Raw genomic sequence first — 19,089 nt, 5'->3', positions numbered from 1 at the left:
AGTACTGCATATCCTCGACTTGAAGCATTCTTCTCTACGCCCCGACCGTTCCCAATCTTTTCCCAAATTAGGATGATGGCCACAGTGAAGGATGATCTCTCCCGAAGATTCGCTATCATCCTTCAAGCCTTTCAATTCGCGCGATATGTGAATCTTCCCATTCACCGACACCTTTCACAGGAGATCTTTCTGCTAGCACTTCACTCCAGCCGTGTCGTGGAGAATTAACTTGTCCAACTTGGGATGTCGAGGTGAACAGTGCCCCTTCTTTTACATTGAAGTTATCTTATCCTCGCATTAGTGCAATGCAGCTGATGGAATAGGAGTTGTATCATCGCTCTGGCCGTCAATGAATAAAAGCCTACACTTTATTTCCGCGGCATATGATTTCATGCTTTGATGCGGTAATCCTGTCGAGCCTTGGTAAGTACCAAGTTCGACGATACCATATTCTTCCTTAACATAATTCAATTCAATCAGCCATCAATGTTGTCTCTACGTCGTCTGCTCTTTGGTTCGAATGACGATTCGCTTGCTCTACTTTCAACTCGCCACGAAGTTCTGGAATGAGAGGACAGCTCTCCTTCTCCTCAGCGATTTGACGACAATGGATCGAGGGTCATGCAGCTGCAACCTTAGACGAAACCAGAACCCCAAGTAAGGCATGACCCTTCGAAAAGTGACGAGCAGGAACTCACTCTTACCGTCAAGGTCTGGCTGTCGGTGACCACTCCTTGGACACTCGGCCTGCATGGCGATTGCTATCCTAAAATGAGATGATGTCGAGGTGAATATCGTGCCTTCTTACACGTGGATACCGTCTCATCTCTTCATTTAGTGGAGAACCTTAGCATAATCATTAATCGATCTCCCTAGCTCGTCAACCATGATATCATAGCCCAGAGGTAGGTTCAATCCAGTGCTCACAGCTCCTGAATTAACAATATCAACAATACCATACCCGTTCCAACGCCAATCGCATCCAGAACATGCCCATATCATAGCCTGTGCGTGTTAGATGTCCCTACCTACGCGTCATAATCACATGAAGCGATAACTCATTGGTTCGTTATGCTCGCACGGGTATCCAGGGCCTGTTAACTGGAGAAAAAGAACCAGCTCCTCAACGGTCATTGCGGTGTACCCTTGTACCTCGGCAAGTCCAATCCTGACACGTTCCTGGTAACTGATGATATGAATATACTTCGCTACGATCGTCATTCTTGCTGATAGATTCTCTCAGCTGGATACCACTGGAACTTCCCTACGTTCCCACTCATGCGAGGTCATTCCCGTTCGTATTCATCCAGATGAGTACGTTTTAATGCTCGCCTTCTTCAATTTGTTCTGACATATACACAATGCAGGCTTGTACATATATTTTCGACTACAAATCAAGTGATAATCATCATAATCACCCTCTCCTCAATGGAAGAGAATTTCTCATCCTGAACTTGGCGATCACAGATGCCGACACAAGAAACGCGTAGGACTTATGGAAGCTGCCAACGTAATATCCGGATGAGCCATACTCGCTACTGGTCCAATATTTGCCAGTTTCAAATATGAGTACTGCGAGTATATAATAAAGCCGGTTTTCCAGGCTAGTATTTTGAACAGTGTAGCGTTGTATCAGGTGATTGTCGCCTTGATTACCGCGGTAAGCATGCTCACACATTAATACCCCAGTCCTGATCCAAACTTGGGCAGAACAACCTGTTTGCTAGGGTTCCTGTATATCGAAACCGTTACTACCCCTCCGGATTTGAGGTTCGTTAGGTTTGTTCTCGATGCTAGGTAAAATGGTCTGTCAGTTCTCCTTGGCCAGCACCGACCGCCCTTGAATATATAGTACACCACGCACCAAGTTAATGGATGCCCTGGTACAAAACTGCGCGCGCTATGAACAAAGTGAAGCCTCTGAAATCGGCTTCCCTCATAGATCACATGACCCCAACGCGCCGAACGCGTCGCGCTATCCTGGCAAGTCCGGCTTTATTATATACTAGCGGAAGGATACAGAGACGGAATAGCGCCGGAGGCCATATGTGCTATCATCTAGGTAGATTTCTGTGCCAGATAAATTTCTATGCACCTGATCGCTGTGTACGGATCCTCCTATCAACCGACTACCGTTTCCATTTAATCCTATCTCTAACAATTTTTTGCTGTTCTTCTTTCCAATTTCCATCTTCCCATTACCCATCCATACAATATTTTTGCAATTTTGAGCCTTTTCAGTCTGAACACACAAAGTGAACCACGACACACCTCGCCCTAATATTAATGTATCCCGCTGCATGGTAGATCAGCGTGAGTTCCTCTCCGTAGTCTCGTAGACACATTGCTGACAGACCTTCGATCCAGCGAAACAATACACTTGCCATACACTTGCCATCCCTGAGTCTGCTTGCGTTCCTCGAGTGTCTTCCAAGACTTATGAAAGCTAAATACAAGGAGTCGAGAACAATGCCACAAGCAGCTGTAAGATAGATAAGTAGGTGATCGTTCAACACAACAGCGTGAGTCGAAGAAGGAGGTTCGAGTCGTAGAATGTATAACCGAAACTATATATGCGGTATGTACGTGGTCCATTGTACCGTATGAAAGGCTAATGGTGGCAGGGAACGTAACTGCATGAAGGCAAGGACGATCAGCATAATCCGCGCTATAATGTATGCAACTGCTCCAACGCTTGACAATATAACCACACAGACCCACAAGAACAGATTCCAAATGCGAGAGTCTGTCCATGAGTGTGGTAATATCTGTGGTACCTTCGACATCCACCCGGGACGTTGCCCCTCAGTAATTAGAGTAGCACCAGGGTAATGTACTGCTGCAAGGAGTCCAATTAAGACTGCCAAAGATGAAACCCGCCATAGCATCATTTCAGTGGGGGATGGAAAGTAGAATGACCAAGCCGCACAATGGAAGGCCCCGAATAGCGACCCTACGCAAGCCAGGATCACAAAACGTGACCACGACTGATTGCTGGTACCGGATGAAAATCTGAAGGCGCCGTATGTGATGTCCTTATACATGTCGATATCCCATAGACAGTCGTCTGTAACAGCGAACCCTAAAATGGTACGCAGCACCAATCCCAGCGCAGAAGGTTCTGCGAGAATGCGATGGAGAGGGTCTGTTTCCGGTGTTGGTTGTAACTTTTTCGCATTGGGCCCGTCCAAAGAAATATGATACTTAACATTGAGGGGCTTATACCACCACAAGCAGTAAGTGATCATGCTAAGCCCAGCGAATGCGAGTGCGGTCATTTCAAGGAGCGTGATAGGAAGATACTGAATGCTTCGACCGATGCACTGTGCGATGAACCAGGATATTTGGAGGATAGAAAACGTTTTTGACAACGCATCGCCTTTACTTTTGTCTTCGATTGTCTCAACCCTGACTGCATTTAGTTTCTTCATCAAGTCCGGTTGATTTTTGAGATCACGTAGAGTAAGGAGGCGTTTTTCGACCTTGTGGACCGTGCGACGATCAGAAGGGCCGCCTGGAAAGTGTAGATTACTGTGCATCCTGTATGAGCGGCTATCGTCGGCAGATCTTTCGGTGTAACGTATTTTTGTATAAAAAAACCCGCCCATGCTGAGAAAAAACCCATGAGACATGGTCAGATCTGGGGAATCGTCTTCTGTTTCCCCCCTCGTTGGACCTGGGGCGTCGTCCGCTTTTTTTCCTCTCCAAGCACGGATCACTGAGGAGATAGAAATATCCATTCCTATTGGTTTTCACTGTAAGTCGGATAGCATCCGATAACTTGAAATACACACCGTGGCACAGCCTCCATGCCACCATAAACTGCTCTGCTGCCCATGCAACGATAACCTCTGGCGCCAAAATTGCGACGACCATAATCTTCACGCGTTCAATAGCACAGGAAATGGACCCCTTTGTGGTGATGTTACGACCTGGGACATTGGGATGTACGGCGAGCCAAGTGCAAGCAAATATTGTGGCAAGGCAGCTCCATACGATACTCAAAATCGTTCGGCGATCTTCGAAACACACGGGTACGCCATCACGACCATCGGGAGATATCTCCACCTCAGAGGCGCGAGTGATGCACAGGAGAGTAAGAAAGATCATGAAAATTTGATACATCTTGGCAACTGGAATGAGTTCGGAAAATATTAAGATGCATGGCGGAACGCGAAACATTGGGGACACACCTATCCACGGAAGGAGCCGACCTGGAGAAACCCTTATTGGTACTCGAAGTTTCCTATATTTGTGTTAGATTAATGAGTGGTGAATGAAATATGCTCAGATGCGCACCAGAATTCCGTGCGGACGATTCCTTTTCTAGACTTGAGCTTGAGAACGCAAGTAGGGGCTTTCATTTATAATTAGTCAAATAATGGGTTCTTTAGACAAGCGGATGCACTGGATAACTAGTGGCCCATGAATGCGGGGAGGGCAACTTGTTGTTGCCACAGCGGGGAGAAGCAGAGATCGCCATGGGTTCAAACGAGACGTCCATGAGGACATGCATATCTCACGGCATTGCCATGTGAACAACTCGTGTTTGACTATTCTGTGTTCCGGAGTTTTCATCACAGCTGTTCACGATGACATGAAGAGGCGATGTTCGCAGTTACAGGCACCACAATGAAAACAAGAGTTTTCTTGGAAGACCTTTATCGTGAATAAATGAAGGGATGCCAAAACGTCGGGTGCTATTGCTTAGTGTAGCCCGTATCATTTGAAGCAGTTTAATAATGGACAACATGAGGTGGAAGAAGCGGAATGACAACAGCTATTTTATGAGTGAACGTGTGCAGTGCTGTCGAAAATGAGACACGTGTAGGAGGTGTGAGGCAGTTCAGAAGTTCTCAGCGTCTATTCGAAGCTCAGGATAACGATAGAACCCGAAGCTTGAGCTCGAGGCCATGACGCCTTGAGGAGTATAATGAATGATATTCACGGAAATGTGGAATGAATCAAGAGGAATACCAAGCAAAGTAAATATTTTTGCGAGGTGGCAAAAGGAAGAGTTGCGGGAAAAGTCTCATCCGGACCGGAGGGTGGTGGTGTTACCGGCGCCAGGTCCCAATAAGGAACGGCCGGGTCCACAGCCCTGACATGGCGAACCATGCGCTGTGGCCCGGGTGACTGGGTGATAGCAATTTCCAATTCGATTCTCTTCCCGCTTCGACCTCCCCGTCACCCCTGCTGTGCGAGGCGGCATGTGTTTTGTTTCAAGGACTACGACCTAAGAGAACCACCCTTGGAGAACTGTTTGGGACCAGGTACGTATCCTGCAATCAAGTTCCTGGCAACCTTGTTGATTTCAGCTTTCTACGAGGATACCATGCACACTAGCGCCAGGCCCAGTCCCACTCTTCCGACCCTGTTTCCTTCGGTTAGGTCCATGTTTCTCAGAAGATTTCCCCTGCTTTCCGTCGTGTTTCACGCTTCCTTGATTGAAGCTAGCATTATCAGAGATCATTGAACAAAAGCTCTCTTCGGAGATTTTGGGAATAAGGTCCCAACAACAAAAAACTAGAAGGAACGGCTACGCATAGGATTAGCAATGATGTTACATCGTTCTCTTCGAGGGCGCTTAAGTAGTGCCTCTGCTCAAGGTATTGTTACTTGGTTCTCTCACTCACATTTTTTAATGCAGTGATCGACGTTTTATGGTCTCTGCTTGTTATTTACCGTCACTTCCATCAAATTTGGAAGGATAATCTACAAATATGAAATTCTTAGTCTTACGTGGTATTGGAGGATTAGTAGACAGAGGCTGAATTGCCGCATCGTCATTTTGAGCAGCCATGAAATCCATTTTTTCAAGGCTATCAGTTATCATTAGGTGAGCCCAGTTGCCCCACGTTTTCGCGTCGTTGTTTAAAAACATTGCAAGGTATCAACTGGATATACATGTATCAGCATCGTTTATCAATCCTGAATAATTGTAATCACATTTTCATGAGACCATATCAGTACATTAATGGCTGAGAAGGTTTTACGACACCGGTTACTGTCTTAGCACATACTGTCAAGCGCAATAAATATGAGCTGACACCGCTACAGTATTTGCTGAAATCGATCCTTCTTTGCTCGAAGAAGCTGCATATCGGAACTCACAATCAACTAAGGGTCAAATCGCCCGTTATCCGGATTCCGTTTGAGTTCCTTTTTTCCTTTCCAATGCAGCCTCCAAGATGAAGATGAGGCGCAACGTGTCGAGCCATTCATTTCCGGAATTTTGAACTATGTAAGTTTTATATCTGGTGGGTAAGGCGACTGTGTATGATATTGCTTGTACGAGGTGGGTTTCTTCCTGACTGCAAAGATGAGCATATTAAAGCTTTGCTACCCTAGTCTCGCTCCTAACTGAGGCGGACCAATCCCTTCGTGGATCCCTTCGTTTGATGCCGGTCGTATCATCAGCGAGGAAACGGGCCTGCCAGTTCCTCTCGACCAGTGCTACTCGTCTTTTTGAATACACAGTGCCCCAGCTTTCGGACCTCCGCACTCTCCAAAACCTTCCAAGCCAGTGAAACATAGCACCTCCATCAGCAAGACAACGGAGGTACACGATCTTCAGGAGGGACCAGACTGTTTGTCACATAAAACCTTTCCACATCCACCGACGCATCGTTTTGATCGTACTGTAACGCATTTATCCCAAGGAATCGTCTGACTCCTCTCCAATGGAGGGATGCTTTCGAGGCCGTGAATAAAATCTGCGCTGCTTAGAGACGAATATGAGCATGCGTTTGAAGTCACTCGAATAGCTTACCTATGAAGTGGGACGGATTTTCCTTTCTTTACCTTCATCCTCTTCGTGGGCCTACCCTGTGAACTGGTTTTTCAACTTAGCGGTAATACGAAGGACGATCGAAGACTGTGATACTCACGGTATTCCCCTTTTCAACGGACTGTTAAGTGCGTGGCAAAACTATTCGACAGAGCGTCCACCATTCCCTAGCTCCTCGCAAATTATAGCAATTTTGAAAAATGATGAGATTCCTAAAAAGAATCAAAAAGTTTTGGCCACACTAAAAAACCTCCGAACCCGCACCCAGAGGCTTATGACGATCGACGTCATAGGTCGTCTCAGATGGCGCGCACTGAGATCGGGCTGGTATTTGACAGTTTTGGTCGCACCAAAACTTTTTTATTTTATTTTGAAAATCTCATCATTTTTCGAAATAGCAATAACTGGGCTAGAATGGAGAGCTTGCTAGATTTGACCTTTTCCATTAGAGACAGGGGTAGAAGGGAAAATGTTCCGATGACGAGGTATGGCTGTTCAACGGAAATTGAGCTTTTGAAAAGGAAGATGAAGGTGTCATTTACCTTCTGAGCGACAATTGTTACATTTGGTACAGTTGAACTGAGTGGTGTCCAAACTATCATCTCTCTCAATGACCGAAAGAACAGAAGTGCGAGAAATAAGGCCTTTAATGAGTAATAAGAGCAAGGGCATCTATCCAGAATGATTCTTTGATGGCTACCACCAACATCTCTGAGAAACACGATCTGGAAAGGCAGGATAGTTAACAAAGCAGATCTTGAGGACAACAATTATTAGCTCCTGATGTCAAGTGGTGCGGGAGAACTGAGCCTCATCTTTTATGTCGAATTAGGAAGAAGCTAGTAAACCATCCCTGCACACCATCACATACCTATCATTGCAGTTCCAGCCTAGCAGAGGTCGCCATAGCACCGTTATTTGTGTCTCAGCTTTCTGTCGCGGAATGAATCTCATGAACTGTAGGAGGAATTCGCGTCAATACAAGTTTCGTGAGATGACACTTCTGGATATGCCTTTTGCTCGATACTGTGGCCAGATATGTCAATCATGAAGTGCATATCTGTGAGAAAATGCGCACATATTGACGAATTATAATACGCAGAGAATAGGGAACCGCAGAGAGGCAATGCAGTACAGCGTACAAAGACGCGGGTAGAGTAGAGGTCAAAGATCAAAGTGATCCAAAAATAGAATGAGGCGAGTGCCGTCTCGGCATCGCCTTCTTGGCCCGAACCATGATGCTCCCTCCCTCCCTTTTTGACTCGCACCAGTATTTTCGCTTTTCGCGCCGGAGCATCGCCACAGCTTCGATGCACTTGAATCTATGTCGTCTTGCTATGTCGTTGGTCAGCACCCTCGGCATGTGTCGGTTGCTACGCCCCTCCTAAGGCAATGCCTCTAAACCTCCTCGTCGTACGTCTTCTCAAATTTGGACTTCATCTATGTCTGACCGATTTATCCCTGCTCAGATGTATGACTCACTAGCTCACTGCGAGCTACATGTCCTTTCCAATCTCTGAAGACCTGGCTGAACTCGGAGAGAGAGAGAGACATCACGATATTCCGATGGGAATGACTTCTGTGAATATCCTCTACTCCATTTATGTTCGTATTGTTTCATTTTATTTCAAATTTATGCAATATATACATATAGCCCCGGCGCCATTAACAAGCAGAGGGATTATGAAACTAGCTCGGACAACCAGCCGTATACCATATCGCACGGAGTGTAAAATCGAACCAAAGTGGAACGTGCAGTGCTTTGAGTGGTTATATTGCAGTCGTCAAAGTACGTCTCGTCCTGCTTTATTATTCATAGTTAAACGTTAAACACAGAACCTCGAATAAGGGAGTACTGGATATTCTCGTCTTGAAGTGTTCTTTTTGCCCCCGACTGAACGAAATTACCTTTTTACCGCCGTTGGGCTTGAGCTATGGAATTGAATTCTGCGTACCTCTCTCTCAAAAGCGACAGGACAGTTCCCAATCTTTCCCCAAATTGCGATGACGGCACAGTTGAGGATGATCTCTTCTGGAGATTCGCTATCATCCCTCAAACCTTTCACTTCAGGCGATAGATATAAATGAATATTGACGTTTATCAGTACAGTTCACAGAGATTCTTCTGCTGACGCTTTACTTCATATGTATCACGAAGAAATAGCTTGTCAGCTTGACGTGAACGGTGTCCATTCTCACACGCTGATGTCGTCTCTGGCTTTGTCTGACCTTATGTTCGAACACCATGCTAGTTCAAGGATTTTAAAGAAACTGCCACTCTCTTCTCCTCCGCGATGTCGGCAATAAAAGCTCGAGTGTCAAGGTCAAGGCGAAATGGGCGCTGCTGTGTCGGAAACCTCAGATGAAGCCAGAACCCCAGGTATGGCATAAGTCTTTGAAAAGTGACAAACACGGACTTACTCTTCCCGTCCAGATCTAGCTATCAATCACCATTTCTCGGACAGTCGGCCTGCGTCGAGATTGTTGCTTACCCTGGAATAAGACAATGTCGAGGTGAATATCACTCCTTACACATGGATACCGTCTCACCTCTTTTTTTACAGGATTGTCAGTCAGTCATTACTCTTCCACCGCATGGCTTCGAACAGGTGCATAACGCTCCTGCATTTACAACACCGACAATACGATGCTCTCATCTCCGCTAATCATCATCTACACATCCAGAAGACGCCTGCATCCACAGTAGATGCCCCTACCTACGCATCATAATCACATGATGCGATAACTCTTTGTTTCGCTATCTCGTTACCTTGTATCGGCCTCTACCAGCTTCCTCCATCACGGCGTCATCTTTATCAGAACAGCGTTCTCCGCTCCGGGCTCAGGATCTATCATTCCGTACTGCTTATTCCTCCAGCTGGAAACAACGATCTCACTTTGATCTTGATAATCGCAGGAAACCCGTAGATGCCAGCATAGACATTCATCGAAAACACGCATGATTTATCAAGGCTCTAGAGAAGCCATACTAGCTGCTGCAAGCTCCGCCGTGTATCGCCAACGGAGTTACCGACCAGCTATTTATTCAGGTAACCTAAAGTGGTCCGTTTGCATATTTCGAAGCTAAAGCATAACACGTAGAAGCTACCGATACACCTATACCGGTAATCTCTATGGTCAATATCATACTTCTTGGCTTGCTAAATTCCGGGAAAAGAAAGAGCGGCGGGTCGTCGTTCGGTGTGCAGTTGTACATGGGCGTTGCTTATCCTGAAAAGTAGGTGATATCCTCGGTAGTGATTATATGCATCACTGAATTTCAATCGCGCAGGCTTTATTGATCTTCGTAATGGCTATTATAGTAGTGGTACGAATATACTGTGATATAATCGTTTTTTCTTGTTGATAGCGTTTTTCAGGCGCCTGACATCAGAGACCGTCTATTTATGCTACGTCACCGCTCTCGCCGGACACGTGTTGCATATTCAATGGATGCTGTGGTACAAGGCGGCGTGCACTATGGATGAGGGGAAGCCTCTCGAACCCACTGCCTCAGAGGGCATGTGATTAGATGCGTCGCGTCACGTTTCCTTTTGTTAAAAGAATCCTGCATGCAGTTTATTTGTATGAGGTGGGTTACAGAGTTGAATCACGAGCATGTTAGAGCTCCCGACTCGCGTAGAATGGTCTCTTCGTCAAGATCCCTGTTTTTAAAAACTGTTACTATCCCATCCTGATCTGAGGGTTACGGCATTTGTGTACGATGCCGGTCAAACCTGGTCTCCCAGTTCCCATCAACCAACGTTGAGCCGTCTTGAATATACAGCAAACTGGCAGTCTGTCCTCGGAAGAATCCCCCGTCTTCAGAGTCAGAGCAATGCTGTAACCTTGCACCCGCTTCCTTGTCCGATACTCCGCCAATAAATTCTCTATCCTAAGCATTACTTTTCAGTAGTAATACTCCTGCAGATACCTCGTCTAAATCGTCCTGCAACAAAATTGTCTCACTGTCAACGGAGTACATCCTCCTGCACCGTCTCTGTTCGAAGGCCTCTGTAGCTCCCATCTCGTGATACGGACGCTGCCCAAGGTCAATATGGTCAGATTTTACTGCAACACAATGGATCCTTCATACTATTTTGGTCTCGCTGATTTCCAACTAGAATCTGGATCCTTCCCGATGCAAGCGACGGTGTTAGGGTATGTTACTCTTTTTCGCACTGCTAGCTTCATAGATGTTTGAGATCTCTACAGCGAAGCTAAATCATGGCAGTTTGTGAAGGCTCCAACGCCGGAGTGGTGTTTCACTCTTGCGAGGACTTGATAGGAGAGATACCACCCCGCGGTGAGGATATGTTCTATTAATGCTCATGTCCTGACATGCGAATCGTCTGCTCTCTAAGACCGTTGATTCCATGATAGGCTCACAATTCTTCCAGTTCTTATTTCCATTTTGTGGGTTCCTACGCAAAACACCTTCAATGTTGGACGTTTCCCGTTTGACCGTACATGAAGTATCCCGTCCTAACACGTCTCGCTATATAATGAATTAATGTGAGCTCTTCTCCGGCCTCTTGTTGATACATCACTGACAGACATTCAATCCAGCCAAGCAGCACACTTGTCATACGATTTCCATCCTTGAGGCTGTTTGCATTCCTCGAGTGCCCGTGGAGGGCTGTGAAATCCGGAGACAAAGAATCGAGCACTATTTAATATTAAGGAAAGTCTTCAAGGCCTGCAGGGAAGGCGTAAAGTATAATCAAAATTAAATGTGAGGTATGTAAGTGGACCATTGTACGGTATGGAAGGCTAACGATGGCAGAGAACGTAGCTGCATGAAAGCAAGTATGATCAACGTAATCCGCGCTATTATATATACGACTACACCAAAAGCCGACGCAACCACCGCAACCAAAAAAATGAACGAAACAAGGACATCACAGACGATCGGAAACCAAGAGTCTATCCATGAACGTGGAAGTGACTGTCGTAGCTTTAATTCCCAGTCCAGGACATCCATCATATGTATAGTAGGGAAAAATCCTACTGCAAAGAGTCCAATTACGACACCCAGAGACGAAAACCGCCATAGTACCATTTCAGCGTGTGATGGAAAGTAGAATGACCAAGCCGCGCAATGGAAGACCCCCAATAAGAATCCTACACCAACTATGATCACAAGGCGTTTCGACCATTCGTCATGGTCGGCGCCAGAGGAAAATCGAAAGGTGCCATCTCCAATGGTGTTATGCCCTTCAAAAGAATACTGCCCAGTAACGAGAAACGCTGCCCCCCCAAAAAACTGTAATAGCCCATTCATTACTGGTTTCATCGAAAGACGGCTCCAGAAAGACATAGCGTTTTTGGCTGAGGGAGAAGCAGATTTTTCGTGAATTCTTGTTTCTGGTGTCAGTCTGGATTCACTCCAGACTGACCCGTCCAAAGAGATATGATATTTGACATTCAGTGGCTTATACCACCACAAGCAGTAAGTGATCATGCTGAAGCCGGAGAATGCGAGTGCGGTCATTTCAAGGAGCGTGATAGGAAGATGCTGAACAGCTCGACCGATGCATTGTGCAATGAACCAGGATATTTGGAAGATAGAAACGATTTTTGAAAGCGCATCACCTTTGTTTTTGTCCTCTATTGTCTCGGACCTGATTGCCTTTAGGTTGTTCACCAAGCTTGGTTCCTCTTCCAGCGCCCAGATATCAACAAGTGTTCCTGGGACATCCACAGTTTCGTAACTACGTGTACCGTTTGGTGAGAGTAGAGCGTTGGATGACATGGTCTGCTCAGACAAGTCATCCCGGGCTGATGGTGGTGGCGACGGAGACGGTGGTATATATGTAGCTTTATGGGCGTCGGGTTCTGGATGAACGATATCCTCTTTTGCGGTATAGTAGAACCCGCCCATACTAAGAAAAAAACCATGAGCCATCGGTATATTCGTGTCTGTTGTTTACACTGTCAGCCGGATAACTTCTGACGACGTGAAATACCCACCGTGGCGCAACTTCCTGGCTACCATAAACTGCTCTGCCGCCCATGCAACGATAACCTCTGGTGCCAAAATTGCGACAGTCATGATCTTCACCCGTTCAATAGCGCAGGAAATGGACCCCTTTGCGGTGATGTTACGACCCGGGACGTTGGGATGTACGGCAAGCCAAGTGCATGCAAATATCGTCGCAAGGCAGCTCCATACTATATTCAAAAGTGTTCGTCGATCTTCTATAGATGCAGACAGGCCTTCGTTATCCTCGAGATATATAGGTGCCCCAGAGACATGAGAGATGAAAGAGAGAAAGAAAGAAAACATGAAAATTTGATTCATGGCGGCAACCAGGAAGGCTTTTGGAAGCATTAAACAAGAAGACGAAATGTGAAGGATTGAAACGAACTCATTCTATATTGACCGAAGGAACGAAGCCTCAGAAACTGGTTGTTGCTACTTGAATTCTCCTACATTTATTTTAGATTATTGAGTCGTGAATAAACTTACCAAGATGCGTACCCAAAAATCTTGCAGAGGATTCCTTTTGCACGGCACCTGAAAGCATTCATTGAAAGTTAGCAGAATGAATAAATCATCCAAAAAGATGTACATACGGATGCGCTGATGGGAACGTATCGTGGGGGATCAAGGATTGAGGCTAGTTATGAGAGAAGAAAGCGGGCTGCCTGCACGTCGCATACCACGACACTATCAAGTCGGTTGTGAGTATACTATGCCATATTCCGGGCTTTTCACTGTTCCGATCAAATAACAGTGTGGGGACATTGACAGAATGCGATACAGATGTTTCACAGAACCGAAATGGACATCAACAGAACACGATCATTAACTTTCTGTGATGCGGACGGATGCGTGGAACAACTACAGAATCCTTTCATAAGGATCCTTTCGAAAAGGGATTTTGTGGCAAGTTCCTCATCCGTGCACCCGTACTTTATTGAATAGCAGAAAAATAAAAAATAAAGTCAGAAGTGGATGCTAGACGTACCGTAGCTAGTAGGTGATTGACTGAAGGTTGTGATGAATTTCACGCTTCCTGGATGCGTTGCTTTTGTGTTAATGTGGATGTATAGGAGAAATGTTGGCGTCAAGTGAAATGTGTTCATTTGTTCGACATGCGTGCTTCATCACTGACTTGAAAGTACGCGGAACAGTACTATATGGGGATATAACATGCCATGTAGGCGTGATATGCTCATTGGTATGGAATACGCAGCTTTTGTTAGAATATGGATTGCTATTTTTAGAAGAGCGAGCTTGCATGAATATTCTCGCTCGTTCTCCCCATATTCCCCGGGACGCTTACTCATTTTATTGGTGATACATTACTCATTTATTCTAGTACATTCTATGTATTCTGGTAGTATAAAAGCTGCGTAGTTAGTAGGGCATCGCTAGCGCGATTGCCGTGAACATTAGTTCCTCTTTGTGCTTACCTGTGAACCACGAGTTCTTACAGCTTTTGCCCAATGAAAATGCTTCCGCTCAAGACGGCACTTGGACACGGTATAGACGGGAACGTAATAGCCCCCATGTTGGCCTTGTGCTGGGTTAGTAGCCACAGGCTTGGTCATCGTGTTTCCATGTCTTGTGGTGCGTTTGTCGTGCCCTTTGGTCTTCTATTAATGCGTAAAGCACGAGGTTAGTCATCTCTGTCATCTATTATCAGGGTCCCAGTCTCGATCTCAACTTCCCACTCGTGCTTCTTACAGAATATTGCTGCACCCGTACCCATCTTAAGTCTATCCTTGTCATCCCATATAGTCTGCATTGCCTGCCGTATTGCTCACGAGTTATTGACAGTGGAGCTCTGCTGTAAGATACGTGGCCACTAGGAGTTGCGAGTCCGTATCAGAATCGACGAAAAAGCAAGAAAACGTACTCCTTACTAACCTGGATCATCCGACTGACCTGCATCAAAACTGGATTGTATTCAACTATTGAGAAATTAGTCAACGAAGGACAGCATCAATGAGGAGATGGAAGGGAAACTTTTACATGTGGTATTATCCCATGCCGAACGCGATGAGAAACAGTCTTTTCATCCGAATCAATAGCGCCTTTAAACGGAAGTACGATTCAAAAATGTCGAGGCATGTCCAAGGAGAATGACCTGGATTGTACTCGAGTGAACAAAGTACCATTTGCACAGCTGAAGCGTTGGATATGACGACATATTTTCATTAGCTCTGTCCTCCTCCGGCAAATCCAAGATGCCGAGGTGTGCCGCAATTTGGGTAAATCATCGTCTGACTTCAGTATGTGCGGGATTGTGTCAGTGTGTCCATTTTTTGCGTGAGAGATACGAAGAGACATTTGTGTAAGAACTCGCGGTTCACAGGTAAGCACAAAGGAACTAATGTTCACGGCAATCGCGCTAGCGATGCCCTACTAACTACACAGCTTTTATACTACCAGAATACGTAGAATGTACTAGAATAAATGAGTAATGTATCACTAATAAAATGAGTAAGCGTCCCGGGGAATATGGGGAGAACGAGCGAGAATATTCATGCAAGCTCGCTCTTCTAAAAATAGTAATCCATATTCTAACAACATTAAGAGAACGCTGAATTACCTCGCACGAGAATAGTGGAAGCGGCGAACCCAAGAGGAAGAGCAAGATTTAAGACCTAAGATAATAGCAACGGACTACCATGGCGATGGTTTGGGGCTTTTCAAAGGCGAAATAATTTGCTTACATGTAACATAATTCCAATTCCGGCTTGATATGCCAATTATAATCATGGGTCCTCTTGAAGTCAGCGGAGATATACTTTACCAATACTCTCGCTCCTGACTGTCGGCTTGGTCGGCAGGGATCGACATCAATCGAGAGATTTTTCAAATAATGACAAAAGAAGATTTCAATGAGGCTGTCGGTTAGACCTGTAACCGATCGTCTTGAATGGGAGGCAAGCTCACGATCAAGACGACCTGTAAATCTGAGCTCAAATTTGGCTGATACATTTTCGCTTATCACATACCTTCCTAATTAGAATTATATACCTAATTGGGAACTGCCTGTCCCTTGATCGAGAACCGCGTCGCGTTCGTGTTAATTCTTTTTTCACCAACAACAGAGGCATGTCTTCCCCCAACGAGGAAGCGAATTCATTCTCCAATGTCTTCCAAACCAGTTTCGGCTTTGAGCCCTCCCCTGTTACCCCTGTAGCGTCATCTAGCACAGTATTCTCATTACCTGGCCGTCGGCAACCAAGACGAACATTTGCTCCAGCTTTCCATGTTCCCCCAACACCGTTAACCCGTTCGAGCTCCCTCCCCAGTCCACATACCCCTAGTATTGTCTCCTCATCCTTTGTTCCACCAAGCCCTACATCTGGGGACATCCTTGAAGGCACATTCCTGACACCATTCCGACTCGATAACAATCCCATAGATACATTCTTGCAGACTATGCGGTTACCCAGTCCCATCTCACCATCATTGACCTCATTTACTGCACCTGATGACTCCCCTGCCTTCTTCCCAGACACGTCTGGTCCCACTCTCGATGAAATACACCAGCTAGCAGATGCTACAGCATCGCGGCTTGCACCGTCTTTGATGCCTGGTCAGAGTCAAGCTAAAGCGGCTGAATTCGAAGCTCAAAGTGCTTCTGTTCTTCAACAGAAGGTGAAGAAGACATTAGATTTCTTGTCTTCAATTGACTTGACACCGCTGGATTTTTTTTCTGCTCTTGTGAGCCCGCGGAACTCCGGAAGCGTCTTCACGGATTTTCAAAAGCATCTTTTTCGCTCCTCATCTAAACGTTTTGAGGGTCTGCTTGACCTGCTGTGGTCGCACCCAAAGGCAAACGAAAAGTTCATGAACTGGATGTATCCGTGCGGTCTTCGTCTTGTGTTGGACCATGTATATGATGAGATGGACAATGCGAAGGAGCACTTCAGTATGACATCCAGCCTTGTAACGCCGGAGTTTCTATCATCATGGAATATTCAGGATGTGCTCTCTGCAGTGAATATGACGCGACTATTTCCAACTTGGTCAAGGATTTTAGAGGCGGCGACGCAAAGTAAAAAGGCGGAGAAGAACCACATACGAACTCCAGAGCTGGCAAGTTCACAAACTGTATTCATTGTCCATAATATTGACTGCATCGTCTAGGGATGTAAAATTGTTACGGTGCAGGTCCTCCATCTTCGCTCTGCCAACTGCGCCAAGTTTCAAACCATTGTTGGCCTTTTTGCGTGGGCTAGTGGCTGTTCTCGCCAGGCGATCGAATTTCTGAGTCGATGTAGCCTGTCAACATCATTTACCGGTGCATACAATACCATTAAAGTCTTGGCAAATAGATCTCCCAGCGAAGGGCACGTCCACCACACTGCAAACTATAAGCCAGACTCTCGGGGAGCCCTGCCTTAACCACGATGTCAACATCCGGAAAATCAACACCCTGAAGCACAAAGATGATTATCCATGCCAACCAATAGTTATTGGATTTAACATACCGTTGACTCAGCCGAAGTTGCACACAGAATTCGGCACTTGCCTGTCTTGGAGGTGAACTGCTCGTGGGCATGAACGAGGTATTCAGGGGACATCAAACTGTGATAATGAAGAATGATTCCCTTATCCCGAAGTTCAATGGGAAGAAGCGAAGTCAGATGCAAGGCAACACGTCGCGTGAGAGATGTGAGATCAAAGAACAAGAGGACACGAGGCTGCGATGCTGGATCCGAACGTCGTAGGAAGCAGTTATAGTTATCGAGAACGTCGAGGCCGCCAACAACTTTGTGAGTTGCGTAAATAGTATTAGGGCGATTAGAAGTAAGTCGGGTGACAGAATAGTCGTCTCGAAAGATAGATTGCTTGATTACGCACTCTACATGGGGTGGACAAGTTGCCGTGAGTCCCTGCCATGGAATTCGTGAAGGAAGAATGGCCTTGATTTCTTTCAGGCATCCCCAAGCGGGACGGAACGCGTCGAGTCCATGGCGCTTCATTCCAGCAAAATAGATAAAGTGAACCTCGTCAATGTTGACACGATCGATGCGCTTTTGAAAGCGAGTATCACATACAAGGCGGCAGAGGCGAGATAGATGTCCAGTCTTAGACTTGAACAGTTGTTCAGTCGTAATAATGAGGTGTCGAGCAGTGCCAGCTGTGCGTGTCGTCAAATTATGAACCATCATCTGGCAGACGAGATGAGTATCAGACTAGCGAGCACATAGGCAGCATACATTCCAGTAGTTATCATCATGTGGCATGTCATCGTTGATTGCTATTGTGTTGATTCTGTAGTGAAGGCAAAATGTAGCAACTTGAGTGATTTGGAGTCGTTTCAAAGGCAAAATCGTGAGTGTCAGGCCGTCCGGAGAGCCATTGAGAAGAATCAGAAGTGCAATAATGAGAGTTTTTCCAGAGCCAGTGCCTGCAATGACCAGAGAGTCGTGATCCTCATATGATTCCATTGCTGCCTCGATCTGAAATCTGCGAGGAACTTGTGATCCACGAGATGCGTAATAGCCGAGAAGTATGAATCTGTAAGCGAGGATGCGACGCGATATCGGTAGAGTATTCAGCCAAAGATAAGGAACCTTGTGCCATGGAAGACATCATATCAGAACTAGAAGTTGATCCAAAGATGCTGTTCGGACATCTGCAAGCGCTTCAGAGACAGTCCGAGGGTATACAGCTGCAGACATAGTATGCAGGCAAAGAACTCATAAATATCTTGTACAGTTGTCGCAGCCAGGCGCGAGAAAAGCGCGACGCGACGATGGTAGGACGTGGAAGAGCAATACAGAGCGCGCGTTCCCAATTAGGTATATAATTCTAATTAGGAAGGTATGTGATAAGCGAAAATGTATCAGCCAAATTTGAGCTCAGATTTACAGGTCGTCTTGATCGTGAGCTTAGCTCCCGTTCAAGACGATCGGTTACAGGTCTAGCTGTCGGTGACGAGATAAAATAATAGGGTGATCGTCGAGGTCGAAAGGAAAAGATAGTCTAAAAATAGACAAATGTGGCGCCTGCAGTGTCGGCACCATCCTCTCTTTGGTGCGAGCAACGACCGGACACAGTTTGTCTTACGTTCAGTGTCGAGAAATAGTCAATCTACTCACCGCAAGATCATTATGTACTCCAAATCTACACTCCAAGATCTTCTCCCGCTCTCCGTTCCTCTGTACTCAAGCTGCTCGTTCTATGCCTTATCCACACTGGGCTCAAATCATACCCTTTCGGACTGCGAGGATCACGGACCATGCAACACCCACACGCCGAAAATTGCGCTACCGATGCTGGGCATTTGGAGAAACTACAGTCGGTCATGCGTTACCATCATGGT

The 19,089-nt window shown here is 46.0% G+C and overlaps 5 protein-coding genes across 5 annotated transcripts; 1 reads left to right on the top strand and 4 right to left on the bottom strand.

Moving 5' to 3' along the window:
• Positions 1-2,074: 2,074 nt before the first annotated feature.
• Positions 2,075-4,471, bottom strand: EV420DRAFT_1582093 (uncharacterized protein). Its single transcript, XM_060474690.1, has 6 exons — positions 4,417-4,471; positions 4,300-4,357; positions 4,194-4,246; positions 3,795-4,133; positions 2,272-3,742; positions 2,075-2,213 (listed from the first exon to the last, which is right to left on the bottom strand). Exons 4-5 carry the CDS (start codon positions 4,123-4,125, stop codon positions 2,568-2,570), a joined length of 1,506 nt encoding a protein of 501 aa, XP_060323519.1. The 5' UTR covers positions 4,126-4,133; positions 4,194-4,246; positions 4,300-4,357; positions 4,417-4,471; the 3' UTR covers positions 2,075-2,213; positions 2,272-2,567.
• Positions 4,472-7,436: 2,965 nt separating this feature from the next.
• Positions 7,437-8,344, bottom strand: EV420DRAFT_1752755 (uncharacterized protein; the record flags this gene model as incomplete). The annotated part of the gene is made up of 4 exons (XM_060480421.1): positions 7,437-7,515; positions 7,662-7,747; positions 7,933-8,112; positions 8,273-8,344. The coding sequence occupies 4 exons, from the start codon at positions 8,342-8,344 to the stop codon at positions 7,437-7,439; spliced, it is 417 nt and encodes a 138-aa protein (XP_060323518.1).
• Positions 8,345-11,446: 3,102 nt separating this feature from the next.
• Positions 11,447-13,094, bottom strand: EV420DRAFT_1731251 (uncharacterized protein; the record flags this gene model as incomplete). Its single annotated transcript, XM_060479923.1, has 2 exons — positions 11,447-12,712; positions 12,764-13,094. The coding sequence occupies 2 exons, from the start codon at positions 13,092-13,094 to the stop codon at positions 11,520-11,522; spliced, it is 1,524 nt and encodes a 507-aa protein (XP_060323517.1). The 3' UTR covers positions 11,447-11,519.
• A 3,249-nt stretch (positions 13,095-16,343) lies between these two features.
• EV420DRAFT_1279251 (uncharacterized protein) lies at positions 16,344-16,904 on the top strand (the record flags this gene model as incomplete). Its single annotated transcript, XM_060468129.1, has 1 exon — positions 16,344-16,904. One exon carries the CDS (start codon positions 16,344-16,346, stop codon positions 16,902-16,904), a length of 561 nt encoding a protein of 186 aa, XP_060323516.1.
• Positions 16,905-17,094: 190 nt separating this feature from the next.
• On the bottom strand, positions 17,095-18,337 carry EV420DRAFT_1250426 (P-loop containing nucleoside triphosphate hydrolase protein; the record flags this gene model as incomplete). The annotated part of the gene is made up of 3 exons (XM_060466720.1): positions 17,095-17,193; positions 17,249-17,932; positions 17,981-18,337. Coding segments are annotated over 3 exons (1,140 nt in total), but the record flags the coding sequence as incomplete, so codon positions are not given.
• Between the last annotated feature and the right edge of the window lie 752 nt (positions 18,338-19,089).

Source organism: Desarmillaria tabescens, assembly GCF_030435595.1.
Source record: "Desarmillaria tabescens strain CCBAS 213 chromosome Unknown EV420scaffold_78, whole genome shotgun sequence".
Lineage (NCBI taxonomy): Eukaryota > Fungi > Basidiomycota > Agaricomycetes > Agaricales > Physalacriaceae > Desarmillaria > Desarmillaria tabescens.
This window is presented reverse-complemented; position numbering and strand designations above follow the sequence as displayed.